This window comes from Enhydra lutris, unplaced genomic scaffold (assembly GCF_002288905.1).
Source record: "Enhydra lutris kenyoni isolate GAN:26980312 unplaced genomic scaffold, ASM228890v2 scaffoldscaffold23, whole genome shotgun sequence".
Classification (NCBI taxonomy): Eukaryota; Metazoa; Chordata; class Mammalia; order Carnivora; family Mustelidae; genus Enhydra; species Enhydra lutris.
Genome location: NW_019154107.1, coordinates 7753770 through 7773181, shown reverse-complemented (window position 1 = coordinate 7773181; position 19412 = coordinate 7753770). Strand labels below are relative to the sequence as shown.

The 19412-nt window shown below is 44.1% G+C and overlaps 1 protein-coding gene across 1 annotated transcript in view; it reads right to left on the bottom strand.

The window, feature by feature from the left end:
- LOC111150363 overlaps window positions 1-18689 on the bottom strand; it is a 40332-nt gene extending 21643 nt beyond the window's left edge. The window contains exons 1-3 of the mRNA XM_022507807.1: window positions 17733-18689; window positions 11016-11024; window positions 6654-6878 (exon numbers count right to left, since the gene is read on the bottom strand). Coding sequence (XP_022363515.1) covers window positions 6654-6878; window positions 11016-11024; window positions 17733-18689 — 1191 coding nt within the window. The remainder of the gene's footprint in view (window positions 1-6653; window positions 6879-11015; window positions 11025-17732) is intronic.
- Between the last annotated feature and the right edge of the window lie 723 nt (window positions 18690-19412).

Sequence of the window (19412 nt, the reverse complement as noted above, 5' to 3'; positions counted from 1 at the left end):
CCCCCCTCTGCAAAAGCTTATTTTGATGTAGTCCCAGTAGTTTAATCTTGCTTTTGTTTCCCTTGTCTGAGGAGGCAAGTCTATAAAGATGTTTTTATGGCTAACATCAAAGAAATTACTGCTGATATTTTCTTCTGCAGTTTTCCCAGCACCATTTGTTGAAGAGATTGTCTTTCTCTATTGTATATTCTTGCCTTCTTTGCCATATATTGATTGACTATACAAGCATGGGTTTATTTCTGGGCTCTCTATTCTGTTCCTTAATCTACATGTCTGCTTTTGTGCCATACCATGTTTTTTTGATAACGATAGCTTTGTAGTATCTGGGTTTGTGATACCTCCTGTTTTGTTCTTCTTTTTCAAGATTGCTCTCCCTATTTGGAGTTTTCTGTGGTTCCATAAAAATTTTGGTATTATTTTTTGGAGTTCTGTGAAAAATGCTATTGATACATTGGTAGGGATTGCATTGAATCTACCTATTGCTTTATGTAGTATAGATTTTTTTTAAAGATTTTATTTATTTACTTGACAGAGATCACAAGTAGGCAGAGAGGCAGGCAGAGAGAGAGAGGAGGATGAGAGCCCGATGTGGGGCTCGATCCCAGGACCCTGAGATCATGACCTAAGCTGAAAGCAGAGGCTTTCACCCACTGAGCCACCCAGCTGCCCCTGTAGTATGGATATTTTAACAACATTTGTTCCTTCAATCCATGCACATGGTGTATCTTTCCATTTGTTTGTGTTGTCTTCCATTTCTTTCATCATTGTTTTTTAGTTTTCAGAATATAGGTTACGTTTGTCCTTGGTTAAGTTTATTCCTAGGTATCTTATTCCTTTTGGTGCTTTTTTAAAAAACTTTTTATTTCTTTTGGTGATATTTTAAATAGGATTATTTTCTTAATTTTTCTTTCTACTAATTCATTATTAGTTTATAGAAGTGCAACAGATTTCTGTAAGTTTGTTTTGTATCCTGTGACTTTACTGAATTCATTATCAGTTCTAGCAGGTTTTTGGTGTAATCTTTTGGGTTTTCTATATATAATATCATGCCATCTGCAAAAAATGTAAGTTTTACTTTTTCCTTACCAATTTGAATGCCCTTTGGTTTTTTTGTTTTTTTTTTTTTTTTTGGTCCCATTACTGTGGCTAGAACTTCCATTATTATGTTGAATAAAAGTGGTAAGAGTGGATATCCTTGTCTTGTTCCTGATCTTAAATGAATTACTCTCAAGTTTTTCACCTTTGAATACAATGATAGCTGTGGGTCTTTCATAGATAGCTTTTTTAAGTTGAGGTATGTTCCCTTTAAAACTACTTTGTTGATGCCTTTTATCATGAATGCATGTTGTACTTTGTCAAATGCTTTTTCTTCATTCTTTGAAATGATCATATGGTTTTTATCCTTAACTTTTATCAATGTGATGTATCACTTTAATTCATTTGCCAATATTGAACCACCCTGGCATCCCAGGAATACCACTTGATCATGATGAATGGTATTTTTAATGTATTGTTGAATTTGGTTTACTAGCATTTTGTTGAGAATTTTTGCATGTATATTCATCAGAGATATCAGTTTGTAAGCTTTTGTTGTAGTGTCTTTATCTGGTTTGTGTATCTGGGTAATGCTGGCCTCACAGGATGATTTTGAAAGCTTTTCTTCCTCTTCTATTTTTGGAATAGTTTCAGAAGAATAGGTATTGACTCTTCTTTAAATGTTTGGTAGAATTCAAATGTGATGCAATCTGTTTTGGGATTTTTGTTGCTGTTGTTAATTGTTTGATTACTGATTGAGTTGCAATGTTACTGATCAGTCTGTTCAAATTCTCTATTTCTTCCTGATTCATTTTTAGAAGGTTATATGTGTCTAGGAATGTATTTTTTTTTCTAGGTTGTCCAGTTTGTTAGCATGTAATTTTTCATAATATTGTTTTATAATCCTTTGTATCTCTTTGGTGATGGTTGTTATTTCTCCTCCATTTCTAATTTTATTTGAGTCCTCTCTCTCTCTCTCTTTTGATAATGAGTATGGCTAAAGGCATGTCATTTTTTACTGATATTTTCAAAGAACCAGTTCCTGGTTTCATGGGTCTGTTCTATTGTTTTTTAAGTCACTTTTTCATTTATTTCTGCTCTAATATTCATTATTTCCTTCTTTCTATTAGTTTGGGGCTTTGTTCTTTTTCTAGCTCCTTTAGGTGTGAGGTTAGTTTGTTCATTTGAGATTTTTGTTTGTTTCTTCAGGTAGGCCTGCATTGCTATAATCTTCCCTCTTAGAACAGTTTTTTGTTGCATCCCAAAGATTTTGAACCATTGTGGTTTCATTTTTCATCTGTCTCTGTGTATTTTTTTTTAATTTCCTCTTTGAGTTCTTAGTTGACCTATTCATTGTTTAGTAGTATGTTATTTAGCCTTCCATGTATCATGTTCTTTCCAGATTTTTCTGTGTGATTGATTTCTAGTTTCATACAGTTGTGGTCAGAAAAGATACATGGTATGACAATCTTTTTGAATTTGTTGAGGCTTTTTTTTTTTAAGATTTTATTTATTTATTTGACAGACAGAGATCACAAGTAGGCAGAGAGGCAAGCAGAGAGAGAGGGGGAAGCGGGCTCCCTGCCGAGCAGAGAGCCTGATGCAGGGCTCTATCCCAGTACCCTGGGATCATGACCTGAGCTGAAGGCAGAGGATTTAACCCACTGAGCCACCCAGGCACACCTTGACCATTCTTTCTAATAACCAAGGCTTTCTTACTGTGTCAAGTTGATTTTACTTAGCTCCTACTTCCCTCAGAACTAACTCTCCTCAAAATCATCTCAGGCACCCCTGAGACTTGTTTTATGGCCTAACATGTGATCTATTCTGGAGAATGTTCCACATGTACTTGGAAAGAATCTTCTGTCGCTTCCTGATGAAATGATCTAAATATAGCTGTTAGATCCATCTGGTTCAGTATGTCATTCAAAGCCACTTCCTTATTGATTTTCTGTCTGGATTATCTATCCATTGATGTAAGGGGATGTTAAAGTTCCCTACTTTAATTGTATTACTGTCAGTTTTTTCCTTTATGTTTGTTAATAGTTGCTTTATGTATTTAGGTGTTCCAGTGTTGGTAGCGTAAGTATATATAGTTGTTAAATATTCTTATTGGGTTGTTCCCTTTATCACTATGTAGTGTCCTTTGTTACAGTCTGCTTTAAAGTCTGTTTTGTATGATGTAAGAATCGCTACCCCATCATTCTTGTCACTTCCATTTGCATGATAGCTGTTTTTTCATCCCTTCACTTTCAGTCTGCATGTGCCTTTAGGTCTGCAGTGAGTCTCTTGTAGGCAGCAAATAGAGGCATCTTGGTTTTTTTTTTATCCATTCTGTCACCCTAGGTCTTTTGATTGGAGCATTTAGACCATTTACATTGAAAGCCATTATTGATAGTTATGTACTTGTTGTCATTTTGTTGTTTTATAGTTGTTTTTGTAGTTCTTTTCTGTTCCTTTTTTTTCCTCTTGCTCTCTTCCCTTGTGGTTTGATGGCTTCCCTTAGTGACATACTTGGATTCCTTTTGATGTGTGGTTGCCATTGGGTTCATTTGGAGATCTTATACATATAGCTGTCTATATTACGTTGAGGGTCACTTAAGTTTGAACCTATCCTAAACCACTAAATTTAAACTCCCTCCCTTTCATATTTTATGTATATGATATAATACTTTATATCTTTATATCCTTTTATTTGTGACTCCCTTGACAGATTTTTCTTTTTTCTTTTTTTTTTTTTAAAGATTTTTTATTTATTTATTTGACAGAGAGAAATCACAACTAGGCAGAGAGGCAGGCAGAGAGAGAGGAGGAAGCAGGCTCCCTGCTGAGCAGAAAGCCCGATGTGGGGCTTGAACCCAGGACCTGGGATCATGACCTGAGCTGAAGGCAGCAGCTTAACCCACTGAGCCACCCAGGCGCCCCCCTTGACAGATTTTTATACATATTTTGATATTGTGCTTTACCCTCCTTACTGGTTTTATAAGTGAATAACCTACTATTTTTATTTTACATTTGAAACTTTTTTCCTTCAGTAATGTTCTTTTTTAACTTTTCATTTGAATTCCAGTTAGTTAATATATAGTGTTATATTAGTTTCAGGTGTACTATAGAGTGATTCAACACCCACACAACACCTGGTGCTCATCACAAGGGCACTTCCTAATCTCCATCACCTGTTTGACCCATCCCCTCCCCCACTTCCCTCTGGTAAACATCAGTTTGTTCTTAATAATTAAGAGTCTGCTTCTTGGCCTTTTATAATTTTCCTACTCCTGATTATGACCTTTTCTTTCCACTCAAAGAATTTCCTTTAATGTTTCTTGTAAAGCGGGCTTAGTGGTGATGAACTCCTTTAACTTTTGTTTGCCCTGGAAACTCCATCTTTCCTTCTATTCTGAATGATAATCTTGCTAGGCAGAGTGTTCTTTGTTGCAGGTATTCTGCTTTCAGTACTTTTATTATATGATGCCACTCTTTTATGGCTTGCAAAGTCTCTGTGGAAAAATCAGCTGATAGCCATATTGGGTTTACCTTGCATTAACTCTTCTCTCTTGCTGATTTTGCCATTTTAATTATGTGTCTTGATCAATACCTCCTTGGGTTGACTTTGTTGGGGGCTCTCTGTGCTTATTGGTTGTAGATGTCTGTTTCCTTCTCTAGATTAGGGAAGTTTCAGCTTTTATTTCTTGAAATAAATTTTCTGCCCCCTTTCCTCTGTCTTCTTCTTCTGGGATCCCTGTAATGCAAATGTTATTATGCTAAATGATGTCACTGAATTTCCTTAAGCTATTCTCACTTTTAGTCCTTTTATCTTATCTTATTTTAATTTTATTTGAAATTTATTTATTTATTATTTTAGCTGTTCATCTTGGTTATTTTCCATTACTCTGTCTTCCATGCTGCTGATTTTTTCTTTGGTTTTCTCTAATCTGCTATTTACTACCGCTAGTGTATTTTTAATTCCAGTTAGTGAATTCTTTATCTCTGATTGGTTCTTTTTACATTTTCTTTCTTCCTACTGAAGGTCTCACTGAGATCCTCCACTCTTTTCTCAAGTCCAGTGAGACCTTTTTGAGCATTACTTTGAATTCTCTATCAGATATATTGCATATTTCTGTTCTGTTAGCTTTTTTGTTGTGATTTTATCCTGTTCTTTGATTTGAGATATATTCCTTTGTCTCCTCATTTTGTCTAAATCTTTGTGTCTCTAAACATTAGAAAAGTTAGCTGCATGTCCCAATTTTGAAAGTAGTAGCATTATGGATAAGCGGTCCTGTGATTGCCTATAACACCAGGTCTCCTGTTAACCAGAATTAGGTGCCTCAGGGTTGTCTCCTTTGTAGGTTGCATGTACCCTACTGTTGGGGCTGCACCACATTTGCCTTCAGCATGGTCTGCTGCAGTGGCCCACTTTGCCTGTTGTGCATGCGCTGGGCAGGATTTGGTCCCTTTGTTGTTAGGGAGCCAGTCTGTGGCTGCCATAGCTTTGTCGATGGATGGTGTTCAGACTGAAACCAGATGTCTGCTTTCAGCCTGTCCACTGGGGTTCTGGTTGCACTTAACCGAAGGGCACTCTCCCTTCATTGTCCCTTGAGAGGCTCTTGTTGGTGGGTGCAGCCTGCAGTCAAACCAGATGCCTGCCCCCAGTCCATCTGCTGGGGCTGCAGTCACACTGTTGTGTGTAGTTACCTTCTCTCCTTAGGACATGAGTAACTTTTGAGTGGTGCTTGTCCCTGCTGGGGCTGTTTGAAGGATGTGTTGTTGCAAGAGCTTTTTGGGTAAAGCTAATCCATAGAAGAATGTGGGGGCTGGCCTTGTTAGCAAGGTAGGTGAAGAGGGTTCATGCTGATTTTTACAAATGTCCAGCTATTTAGGCAGGGAACGAGGAGAGAAGTGTCTAGCTCTTTCTTTCTTGGAGAAGTCCCCTAAAGATCCCTGCCCCTCCAGTGCAGTTTTGGGATTTGTAAATAATAACTTGTCTTCATGGATATTCTAGGTGTTTTTCAAACTGTTGCCTCTCTGCTTCTATCTCAGTGGAACTGTTTGTTAAACTTTCTCTTCAAGGACAGGGACTCCGTTTTCTCTAGCCCTTTCAGTTTCCCAGAGCTAGACACATTGATTTTTAAAGTGCCCATAGTTAAGCCCCACTGGTTGTAAAACCCCAAATTAATCCCCATTGTTTTCAAAGCCAAATGTTATGGGGACTCATCTTTCCCCTGCAGGGGCCCCATCTTTGGGATGCCTGGTATGGGGTCTCTTCCTCCCCCTTCTCCATACCTTTGGTGCCCTTCCCCTTTGTGGTTAATCTTACAAGAGGTTTGGTCCCTGGCTGTGTCTATGCCCTTCCTACCCTTTCTGATATGTCCCCCTCTCTGTGATTGGCTGTGGAAGGTCTGTTCTGCCAGTCTTCAGGTTATGTTATGGGTCAGTCACACCAATATGGCTGTTATCTAGGTAAGATAGGACCTGAAACACCCAGATCTCTATCAGGATCGGGGGTCCAGCTCCCCTTGCAGGGTCTGGCCCTGGAGGATGTGGCCTTGGCACAATTAGCATGGGGTCCTTGTTATCCCGCAGCCAGGTCTGGGGGTCTCCTCCGTTACTCTGCACCACACCTTCCATGGCAATGCCAGCTGTAGCTCTTTCCGAAAACCCAAAGAAGGTTCCACGGAGCTGGGCTTCCAGAGCAGCAGGGGCACCAGGTGGCAGTGCTGGCACAGCAGGTGGAGTGTGGGGTGTGTGGAATTGTACTTCTGTCCCTTGAAGGTGATGAAGATGGGTCTGTGCGTCTCCAGCAGCCGGCACAGATCCTCCCTGCAGGGATGGGACCAGCGGAACACCTGTTTTATACACAAGAGTTTAAACTGAATAGGGGGGCTACCACTCATAGTATAATTATCAGTGCCCACCAGGGTTCAGTTCTCCCCTCGTAGGCTAGCATTTCTGGGGCCCATGGCAGTGAACTGGCCACCTGATTAGAATATGCTTCCGCTAGAGGCAGTGATCTAAGACAAAATGCAGAGCCACACAGAGACAGTGGGATATGAGAAAATTGTGTGTAAACTTAGAAAGAGAGGCAAGGAATAACCTGAGTTACAAGTGATGGGAAAAGGAAGGGGAAAAACGGGGTAGGGTATCTGCTAAAGGAGAATCTATCAACTTAAAACAACAACAACAACAGAGAGAAGCCTAACACTCGCGCCTCTTGTGGTTCAGCAGTCTTACTCTGTTGGCATGCGTCAGCCACGGGTGCCACATTTTTAGTCCCTCAAGAGAACTCTTCATTCAGCAGTAACATGGCAAACAGGGAGAGATGATTTACATTTTACAATAGATCCTGTGAACACTGTGGGGAATGCCTGCTTCATAATAGGTTTTCTTAATTATCAAATGCCTAAAGTCAGCATTGTTATGATAACGAAGATGGGGTTTTATGTCTTCTTTTTCCACAGCCACGCAACATTTCTTGGGGATGCGGTTCCTCCATCTGGACAATAAGAGGAAGAGGAAGCTAGCCCAGGTCCCATTAGATTCTGAGAACACTGATGGAACTGCAGGACTGGAAGGCTTCTGTCCCGGCAGGGGACACATCTGGAGGCACTCTCCCTCAAGGAGGAAGAATAGGGCCAATGCAGGAGGGGACAGGAAGAAGGAAAGTGAACCCAAGGGGAGCTTTGGAGATGAGGAGTTTCCTCAAAAGCTCAGCAGAGCGGGAGAACTGTAACTTGAGAGGGAGACTGCCTGGAAAGGTGCACAGTCCTTGCATTCCTCTGAGCCACTGAAGCCACCAGTCGGACTGCGAGCTGAGCATCTGGGAGAGCTGTGACACACGCCGCCTTCATGGGAAGGACAAGGTAAGAGCAGCACGTGTCACCTACACTGTTTCCTCCTCCGAAGTTGAAGGAAAGAAGGGAAATAGATATATATTTAGTAATTTTTGTATATAATTATTTCTATACGTATTATTTATTTCTATATATAGCTGCCTCTTTCTCTGGTGCGCTCTCCTTATAGTAGGTAAAAGAGTACTTTTTGCCAGACAGTGCCCTCAGTTTCTATGTTTTGGACAGTATAAATTACTTATTTGTATTTCCATTTTGGGTTGGATGTTAGAAAGGATAGGCCCAAATGAAGGGGACTACACTTAAAACATTTTCCATGCTACCTCCTTGAGTTACCTGCTATTTCTACTCTCATTTTTTATCCTGTTTTTAATTATTCATATTTTGAAAAAGGTATATTGCTATATAGTTTATTGTTATGTGAATCCCCTTAAAGCGTTTCTGGGACTAATGGAGCCCAACCACATCAATGAATAACTCCAGTAGTATTACAAAGGGAAGGAATAGGTAAAGGGGGATGTGAAAAAGTATAGAAACATTTTCCGAAAAACACAGGATACAGAGGACTTGGAGGAAGATGTAATTTTAGGTGGTGTGAGCGTTGCCAAACCTTGAAGTTCAAATCAGAGTAAAATGCAGAAGAGTTAAGGAATTTTCTTGTTGAGAGATGGACGTTCAGGGACACAGAAGCTGAATATCTGATGCCAGTCTGAGAAATTAAAAAAAAAAAAAAGAAGAAGAAGAAGGACATTGAGCAGCAGTTATTTTGCTTACAAGCTCTATGTATAGGAAACTGTCTATGTTCAGCAAGGAATATCTAATACAGGATTTGCAAAGAGGGCAAAAATGACAGAATACATGATAAAGCAAACTAATGATAACTGCCTGGTGATCCACTAGTACTATATAACTGTTTAAACGTATATAAGCTCCAGCCAATCATTTAGACCTTAAGCAAAGGCATATTCAAGAAGTAAGACGAAAAAGTGTCAAAATAAGGAACGTGTTTTATTGGTAAGGCTGAAGTACGGGTTGAGGTCTATAACAGTATTGGGACAAATACTGGTGTTTATTCCTTTCTTTTTATCCTTTTTGGAGTACATCAACCTCTATTTTGAAAAGGAAAGGTAAAACTGTTAAAGACAATTGCACTATTAACAAGTAACGTACAGACCTTCTGTAATGGAAAGTGTGCAGTATCACCTTTGGATCAGAAACATTTGAGGAAAGCTCAGGGATTAATGAATTTTGGAAAGAGGGCATGGTTTACAAAAAAGATAAAAGTGTTCACTGGAGCAGAGAGAATATATTGCTTTTTAAAAAGGAAAGAACATGCCGTAGATAATACTGTGAGGATAAAATGTCTGAGGCACAAAGAAATAGAGAATTTTATTAGTAAGAGTGAGATCATTAATGACTTTGTTAGCAGTACTGTTTGTGATAGAAAGCTTTTATAAAGGAATTTTGAGTATAGAAAAAACTATGTGGGATGTCGCTGACTTGGAAGGTAACAACGTTTATGAGAGAGAAGAACAAATTAAGAAAGTCATGATTTCCAGTTTTGTTCACATAATACATTGTGAAATATTGTCACATGTTACCTTAAGAAACACTTCATGGAATAATAGCCTAAGATAGAAATACGGATTTCCTTTGCACTGTTGTTAGGAAAATTAAGGAATATTAAAATAAAGGTGCATTTGCAGTCTTACTACTTAGAATTAATGGCAGCTATGAGGAAACAACATATTTTTAAATAACACCATTTATTTATTTATTTATTTACTTATTTACTTATTTTTTCAGTGTCCCAAGATTCATTATTTATGCACCACACCCTGTGTTCCACATAATACGTGCCCTCCTTAATACCCACCACCAGGCTCACCCGACCTCCCACCCCTCTCCCCTCCAAAACCCTCAGTTGTCTCTCAGAGTCCAGAGTCTCTCATGGTTCCTCTCCCCCTCAGATTTCCCCCAACTCCCTTCTCCTCGCCATCTCCCAGTGTCCTCCGTGTTATTCCTTATGCTCCACAAGTAAGTGAAACCATATGATAATTGACTCTCTCTGCTGGACTTATTTCACTCAGCATAATCTCTTCCAGTCCTGTCCATGTTGCTACAAAAGTTGGGTATTCATCCTTTATGATGGAAGCATAATACTCCATAGTGTATATGGACCACATCTTTATCCATTCGTCTGTTGAAGGGCATCTTGACTCTTTCCACAGTTTTGTGGTTGTGGACATCGCTGCTATGAACATTGGGATACAGATGGCCCTTCTTTTCACTATATCTGTATATTTGGGGCAAATCCCCAGTAGTGCAATTGCAGGGTGATAGGGAAGCTCTATTTTTAATTTCTTAAGGAATCTCCACACTGTTTTCCAAAGTGGCTGCACCAACTTGCATTCCTACCAACAATGTAAGAGGGTTCCCCATTCTCCACCTCCTCTCCAACACACGTTGTTTCCTGTCTTGTTGATTTTGGCCATTCTAACTGGTGTAAGGTGGTATCTCAATGTGGTTTTGATTTGAATCTTCCTGATGGCTAATGATGATAAACATTTTTTTTTTCATATACTGAGCTTTTCCAAAAAATATGTAAACTTAAAATTTACAACACTGAAAGTAATTAGTGCTATTTATTGCTGCCTACATCACCTGCATACACCTTCATGCAGTGGTTGAAGGATATAGTCATCTCAGGGAGACTGTGCTTTAGATATAAATATAATTTGTGCTTTTAAAATACTTTTCTCTGGAGGGAGGCTCTTAAGTTGGTTGAATATACATATCCTACTACTGGTGATTCATTTTTTTCCCTAGTGAAGAAAATATTGAACATAAGTGCGATTTTTAAAATCGTGCAATTTTCACCATCAAGATAGGAACCCTGCTTATATTTTGTTTTACAGGTTTATACTTCCAACTTATGCGTAAATATGCCCATATGGACATATATATTATTGTGCATGTCCCACAGTGTTTTGATCCTTGTTTTAATTTGAACGTGTTTGAAATGTGAGCTTTCACCTTGGGACATTTGCATGCCATAGTAACTTGGGTTTTAAATTTGTAGTCTTACTACTTCTGGCAAAGATGGAATAACAGGGAACAGATTTAACCACTTACCTGAAACATCTACCAAAAAAAGAAAAAGAAAGGCCAGATGATAAAATACATATGAGAAATGTTTTCAATATACTGGGCACCAGGCAAGGAAAGATAGTGACCCCTGAGAGATTGAAAAAAAAATGAAGCAAGTCTAGAATCGGCCTGGCTTGCTGCCTTGAGTAGTTCAGGTGAAACTGGTGGTCTTCTGGAGAAGCCAGGGGTCCAAGGAGGACCATGGGACTAGCGTCCACAAGGCAAAGCAGCAGAGAGGAGAGAATTCTACAGAAAGAAAATATTAGAGTCCATACACGGCTCAGAATACCTCTTATTCCCTTTATCAAAGTGCCAAACTGTATCATGCTCAGAGCGTTACATAGAGTCCACAGAAGGGTTTTGTGTCTCTAGGGATACAAAATTAGCCTTAAATTTTTGCTTTCTGGTCTCACCTAACAGAGCTTAAAATCAAGAACCAAAAAGATCAGAGTGTTTCCAGGTAACTTAGTTGAGTATCACAACAAAGCTCAAAAGGGTAGATGGACTGAAAAAAAAAAAAAAAAACTGTTGAGGTCACTTCAGCTGGATAAGTGTGAATAGGGCAAAATTCGCAGTCTTCAGCCTCCAGCTGAAAGTCACTAGGCATGCAAAGAAGCAGAAAATATGTCCAGCAGTGTGGACAAGAATTAACCAAAATTGATCTAGAAGTGAAACATGCTAGTGCGATGAGATGAGGCTTCACAAGATGTATGATTACTCCATTTGTTCAAAACACAAGAGGAAAAATGAAACATGTTAAATATAGACATATAGTAAATAAAAGAACATTCTCATCCTTTCTGCACTCATCTCTTGAATAGAGTCTAAAGTCTCAATAGGGTGAGAAAGTTCTCCTCTTGAAGCATGGTCAGAAGCTTTGCTCATGGGTCCGGGCAACCCTCAGCATAACTGGGCATGCAGGACACTTTACAAGCACGAGTAGGTGAGGAAAAACCAAGGTATTCCTCTGGGGCGAGGACTGAGATAAGAGGCAACAGAACGGTGCTGAACGATTTTGATCTTTGCTGTTCCAAGACAGTGTGTCTCCCAAGGAACCACTTTCTTCTCACAGAAGTGCTCTGGGCTTCTGAGGATTTCAGCGTCAGCAGGTGCTTGCTACATAGTGAGATCCCAGGTCGTTCCTCATCCCCAAATTGCCAGGGAGGCTTTGGTTATTGACCACTTGGTTAAGCTCCCTCAACCGTGTCTTTGTTCAGAGGCCAGTCTCAAATACCACACCGTTAAGGGATTCTAGAGTGGGACGTGAGGGCAGAGCAGGGAAGGCCCAGGGCAGGAATGCTATAATGCAGGACAGCATGGGAACTGAACACGTGTGCTGGGAACCAGGGCACAGCCTGCTCTCCAGAACCCATAAGGCCGGTGTAGGTGGCTCTTTGATAAATGCGGCCTATAGCCAGTCCCCACACTGTGGTTTCTTCTCATATTAACGATGCCCCTTTAGGCCTGCTTTTGACATTTGGCTACAGGTTCCTTTTCTTTCTTTCTTTCTTTTTTTTTTGAATTTCTTTTTTTGCTTATTTGTTTTTGTTGTGCTATGTTAGTCCCCATAAAATACATCATATTGCCTGTGATCTGTTGTGGAGTAGTGGGAAGAAAAGTGAAATAAGGGACGCTAGGTGTGTCTTCAGCTGGGAGGAGTGGCACAGTGTGGCCTCAGGACACATTCAGACCAGGGCTCTAGTCCCAGCACTATCACTTACAAGCCAAATGAACTTGACAAAATCGTAGCTTTGTCATCTGCAAAGTGAGTCTGAGGTGTCCCATTTGGTAGGACCCTGGGAATAGATGCGATGTTTGCAAATCACCTGATACAGTGATCTTTAAAAGAACAGGATTTGTTGCTGTGATAAATATGACACCAGAGAATAATACCAACTCCTTTGGGATTTTTTCTTTTAATTTTATGAGATGTCAGAAAACATGCTATGCCTTTGGAAGGAATGAAAATATTTATTTAATTTGAGTGTGGAAGAGTCTCCCCCAACTAGATGTAATTCAGAGGTCCTAGTATTTGTGTCAGGGGCCAACAGTTTCCCTCTCAGATGCCTTTACAGCCAAACCACCCCTATTTTTATTCATTTCACCACCACCGAAAGTCTAGCCTTCCTTTAGAGGTTTGCCAGATTACTCTCAAAATAATTTAATTAATAGACTGCGCCTTTTATGGAGTAGGTTCTGGCTCTCCCGGGCCAGAGCAAAGACAGTGAAGTGACATCTCCCTTCAGAGGAGTGTCACCTTTGTTTCTTAGAAATTTCCTAGAGATCATGTCCATAAAATCCCTGGTTCGTGCACTGTGTTCACATGCACTGGGACCAGAGCACAGGACCCTTTCTGTTCCTGCCCCAGGGAGGGATGTTCTCTGCTTTACCCACCATCCCAAAGTAAATAGTAAGTTACTTTTTTCAGTTTTTCATCCTAGTCTTCAGTCTCTCAACTCTGAGACCCACCATCTGAGGGTCAGTTCCTCGCTTACAGTTCTCACAACTTCATCTCGTCCACTCTCCTGCTTAACTTAAAATGACCTCCTGGAAGGCAGGGGCAGTGTCACCAGGCTCCTCAGTGCCTTGCTTCAGAGCATTTGCCTGAGGCTGCTCTCATCAGGAACCTCCCCTCTGCCTCACCCATTCTTTTAATTTGACATTTCTGTGCAAGTAGAGTTGAGTTCACAGTCTCCCTTACGTGGCAACAGCCCCTAGACTACAGTAGCCATAGTGGTGGATAGGCTCTCTGTGGCTCCAGGGGAGTGCCAGCAACAGGGGACCTCTGGGGAGTACCCCCAAGACAAGGAGGAGGATGGGGGAACTCTTTGGCTGCTGCTGCAGTACACTGCATACCCTCAAGACCCCAGGGGCATTTCCCATGGAAGCAAAGGTTGCTGTCCTGCGCCTGAGGCCTGAGGGCACTGGGCAGGGCTAGCAGGCAGTGAGGGCACCTGGAGAGGGGGGATGGTGAGGTGGGAGGAGCCCCTTCAGAGGAGAGGTCCCACCTTGGCTTTGCCCACGGCCACCCCTGCAGGGTCCCCCGGGGGCACTGCTCTAGGACCCCCCCAGGGATCCTGTTACCTTGGTCAGCCTGGGCCCTGAGCACCCTGAGGAGGAAGGTGGTGTGAGCCTTGGGCCCCAGCCAGCCAGCCCTGTCTGGGCATTACTGGGGTGACAGCAGGGGCTGGCCGTGGGGTCTCCTGTGTTCTAGAGTAAGGAGTCTACTCAGTGTGCCACCTAGGGGCTGGGGCCCACCCTTCTGTCCTCTAGTGGCTTCACCTTCCGACTAAGGATTTTACCTCCCTTAGAGGTAAAGGAGGGATAGGGGACCTTCTGCTTGTCACCCCTGCCCTGAGCCTTAAAGTGCTGAAAGCAGGGGCAAAGCTGGACTCTTTGTTGTCTCCTTTATTCAGGGGCTGGGCTGTGTCCCCCACCCCCCCCAGTCTTCAGTCAGCGTTCTCAGGTTGAATCTTCGGAGGCCTGAAGTCATCTCCTCATAGTAAGGCCACAACTCTCAGAGACCCACCAGAAAGAGTGAGGAGAGCCATATTGGGCCACACCTGCCTGCGGTAGGCAAATCTGGAGCTTGTGATGGTTCGCCTCACTGGTCCTCACTTTGACTCAGAGATGGCCTCGTTCCTTCCTCTCTTGACCTATTACTGTCCTCATATCTCTGTCACCCCAACAGGAGCTGAGAGTTGCTCTTTTGCTCTGCTTGCCAGCTAGCCAAATGTCTCCCAGGACTGACAGCACTGCCCCCATTGTTATGGTTTTCATGTGCTGCTCCATTTGCAGGCTTCTTACCCTTAACTCTGGCACAACCTAGAAATTGTCCCTATGCTAGCTTCAGACCATGGACCTTACTGCCCTGAGTCCCCAGAAGTGGAAGTCAGGTAAGTTGCATCTAGTCACAGCTGTTTGGAGATTCTGAGAGCTAATAGCAAGGAACAAAACTATGGGACTCTACTGTTCTGAGGCTGGTGATACCTATAGTCCTCACTCTCTCAAGATCTATGATGCCTCCTCCTACTGACCTAAGTCCCCCGGGGCTGGAAGCCAGTGGGTGACACATATGAGTACTCCTTCCTAGAGTTCCTCAGGTCTGAGAGGATGGTGGCAAGTTTGTTCCTCTCTCTGTCTTCGGTGGGTGTTTCCGTGTTTCCCTAGTCCTCACTCAGAGTCTTTACACTGATTCTTTCTATGACCTGGGAGCCTGTTCTCTCAAACTAACTCCTTTCATTCCCTCTGACCACCTAGGATTGCCTTATGTGACAAAACTTCCTGTGGTCACATAGTTGACAGTAGGAGAGGTATCCTGTTGTGTCTCCACTTTTATGATCTGGATGGTTCCCTCTTACGTAGGGCCCTATCCTTGGTTCTTGGTGTGACGTGGAATATCTCCCTTTGCTAACCTAATGCTTGTTCTTTAGACCAAGTGCCCCACCTCACTGAGATGGCCCTAAAAGGAAGTGAGTAGGCCTCATCATGCCACAATTCCTGGGTTTATTGAGGGAAGACATCAGTGGTGGGGCTCCATGTGGCCCCTTCTGTTCTGGTTGGGGTCCACTTATCTTTCTTTAGAGTGATCAGCTTGACTCAAATGAGGAAGTAGGTTTCCACCTTCTACTGAGTAAGGCTGCTCCCATTAGACAAAGGCCCTCTCCTCCATGAGTCCATGTCCCATGGAAACAGGGACACCTCAGCTGGAGAGCTTTGCTCTGGGCCTCCTAGGTCTGACAGCAAGGGTGGGAGTCTGGGCATTCTCCTCGATCCTGGGGTGAGTGGTCCCCTAGCTCCTCATCCTTCATCTTGACTCATGACTAAACGTGGGGCTCTACCCTCCACTCGCCTGAAAAGGCCATACTCCTCAGACTAAGGCCATTACCTGCTTGGAAGCTCCAAATTAGAAGAATGAATCCTGTCTGCCCAGGGCTGTTAGGATCTTCTGAAAGGTGATAGTAGGGGCAGAATTTTATGACACCCCAGTATTCTGGAGTTAGTAGCCCCTGAGTCTTTGCTCAGGTTTTTGACCTTGATTATGCGTAGCCTAAGTCTGCCAGCCTTTTACCAAGGTTGTCATCTTTCTGAGACACTAGAGGGGGAAGTCAGCCTGCTTTTCCGTGGCTTACCCTGCCTGCGGCCTTAGTATGGCCCTTTCTGTTATGGGGGTCCATTCATCAGCACTCATTGCCCTTACCTTAAATTCAGTTAAGGCCTATGAGACTCTCTTATCATTTATTTTATTTCTTCACACTACTCATTTACTTAGCATTACTATTACTGTGGCTGTGTATTCCAAAACACTACTTTGGGTCAGGGTTTTGTTTATCTATGAGATATATTTTGGAGTAAGAGGAAGAAAAACAAAATAAAAGAAGGTTTGGCTTAGGCTGGGAGGAGAGGCAGAGCATGGGTCTCTAGACTGATCGGGACCAATCCAGACCAGGGATCCAGTCCCAGCAAGGTCACTTACCACTCCTTTGAACTTGAGATACTTACAAGTCATTTTATCTGTAAATGAAGTTTGCTAAGCTCTATCCTATAGGAACGTTGGCATTTCTGTACTATATAAAGCACTTGGCATACTCTTTAAGAAATACTGGGTCTGGGGGCGCCTGGGTGGCTCAGTGGGTTAAAGCCTCTGCCTTCAGCTCAAGTCATGATCTCGGGGTCCTGGGATCGAGCCCCGCATCGGGCTCTTTGCTCGGCGGGGAGCCTGCTTCCTCCTCTCTCTCTGCCTGCCTCTCTGCCTGCTTGTGATCTCTCTCTCTCTCTGTCAAATAAATAAAATCTAAAAAAAAAAAAAAAAAAGAAATACTGGGTCTGAATGAATGGCAGTTATTATTATCAAGCCCCAAAATACCAACCTCCCATCTAAGTTTATTTATTTATTTATTTATTTATTTATTTAAAGATTTCATTTATTTATTTAACAGACAGAGATCACAAGCAGGCAGAGAGAGGAGGAAGCAGGCTCCCTGCTGAGCAGAGAGCCGGATGCGGGGCTCGATCCCAGGACCCTGAGATCATGACCTGAGCCGAAGGCAGAGGCTTAACCCACTGAGCCACCCAGGCGCCCCCCATCTAAGTTTATTTTTAATACTGTAGATAGCAGAGAATGTTTAGTGCACAAGGACAAAAACAAACATTCTTAAGCTAACTAAATTAAAGTATCTTATTTTTCACTAAGACTAAAAGGAAGAGGCAAACCATGAATTAAAACACATTTTATTTTTGTTTAAAACACATTTTAACAATTTTTTTCTCTATTTTGTGTTCCTAAGTATTTTACTGTGTTCTTCTTTCACATTTTCATGAAATGCCTATTTGCAATGCCATGTTATCTGCTTTTGGATCATAAATATAGTATAGATATAGAAAGTTTGTGACTTTCTTTTTCATATACCAAACCTATAACTCTCCCTTGTGAGACAGCAATAAATGAGATCCATGCCAGTCTTAAGTTTATCTTCTAGAGCTAAATGACCTATTACAAGAAAAAACACATTTGAGAACAACTCAATAAGTATAACTATATATGTTTATAGAGGCTAACAGTTTAGAACAAACAGGAGGAACATCTATGCTTTTTTTCCCTCCGATCCCTAGGGCTCTGCTCTACTGGGAAGGTGCCCTCTTCCACCCCAGGGAAAAGCAGCCGCCCCGACTGCCTGACTAGACGCGGCGCCTGCTACGGGCCCCCTTCGCGGCAGACCCCCTGGCCTGGGGTCTGGCCCCCACGCGCTCCTCCTCGTCTAGCAGAGCCTCCTCGTACAGCTGGGGGTAAGAGCTGGGCACCGTGTCGTTGATCTTGGCCATGACCTGCAGCACCTGCATCTTGCTGGTCTCCGCGCGGGCCTTCGGGCCCCACAGGAACTCGTGGCGCAGAGGGTCGCTGGCGGGCACCGGGCGGTACTCCAGGTAGCCCTGGCGCACCAGGTCTCGGGTGATGAGCTTGCGCGGCTCACCGAAGACCAGGTGCCTCTTGCCCTCCTGCACGCCCAGCACGTTGAGGAACTCCCAGACCTCCTCCTCGCTGGCGCGGTTGCCCTTCATGAAGATCACGCCCAGGAGCGCCATCAGGAGGCCGGACTTGGGCAGCCCCTTGCTGCCGCCGCCCAGGGTGCCCTCGCCGGGTTGGGCCAGCTTGCTGACCAGCGTGTAGGACTGGCCGCGGTCGTCGGCCTCCCGGACCTCCAGCCCGAAGACCAGCTCCATGCGCTGGGAGGTGAGCCTGAAGATCTCGGGGAAGTGCTCGCGGTACTTCCTGCCGATGATCTTCAGCAGCGCCACGCGCATCAGGGGCTCCCCGGAGCTGTGCTTCTCCAGCAGGAACTGCACCAGCATGCTGGCCTTGCGGATCAGGGGCGTTTTGCGAATGGCCAGAGGGGCGGCCGGGGCCGCAGCCGCGGCCGGGTTCTCGGCGCCCTGGTCGCCTGGCAGGCCTGGGGACCCTGTGCCAGGAGACCCAGGGGCCGGGCCACCTTCGGGTGGTGAAGATGGACCCGCCTCCTCCGGGGAGCCCGGGGGAGCGCGGGGGGGCTCCTCTGCTGCTGCTGCTGCTGCTGCTACAGCAGCAGGAGCACCCCCGACACCCTGAGCCTCACCGCGGCGTTTCTCCCGGGCACGGGCCTTGTTCTTCGGGCGCCGAGGCATGGTGACACTGGTCAGGGCTGGCAGGCAGCGAAGGCACCTGGAGAGAGGGGACAGTGAAGTGGGGGGAGCCCCTTCAGTGGAGAGGTCCCACCCTGGCTTTGCCCACGGCTGCCCCTGCAGGGTCCCTCAGGGCACTGCTCTAGGACCCCACAGGGCTCCCGTTACCCTGGTCAGCCTGGGCCCTGAGGAGGAAGGTGGTGTGAGCCTTGGGCCCCAGCCAGCCAGCCCTGCCTGGGCGTTACCAGGGTGACGGCAGTGTTCCTGACCAGCCCGGACCCTCCCAGGCCAAGGCCAGGACGGGGGATTGCGCGTAGCCTGTGTTCTAGGGTATGGATTCCCCTCAATCGTCTCAAAGGCCATTTCCTTCCCACCAGTAGGCCTGGGGGTCTCTGCCTGTGCTGAGCTGAGCCAGAGTCCGGCAGTCCCGCGACAAGGCCTGCAATCCCTGAGACCCCGCGAGATAAGTGAAGGGACCTGGGGCTTAACCGCCATGTTGGGGCCTCCGAGCCCCGAGAGCATGGGTGGAGCGGGGCAGGGCCTGTTGCTCCTCTCTTTTCGGGGGAGTTGGGGCTGGGGGGTTGTCGAAGGTGTGTCCTCAAAGTTGTAACCCGGAACTCCTTGCACATCGACCCCTAACAGTATACAGGTCCCCAGTTTGGGCTTACCCTAGGCAAGAGCTGTCCGACAAGGCCTCACTACCCACGGCGTGGTCCGGAGGAAGTT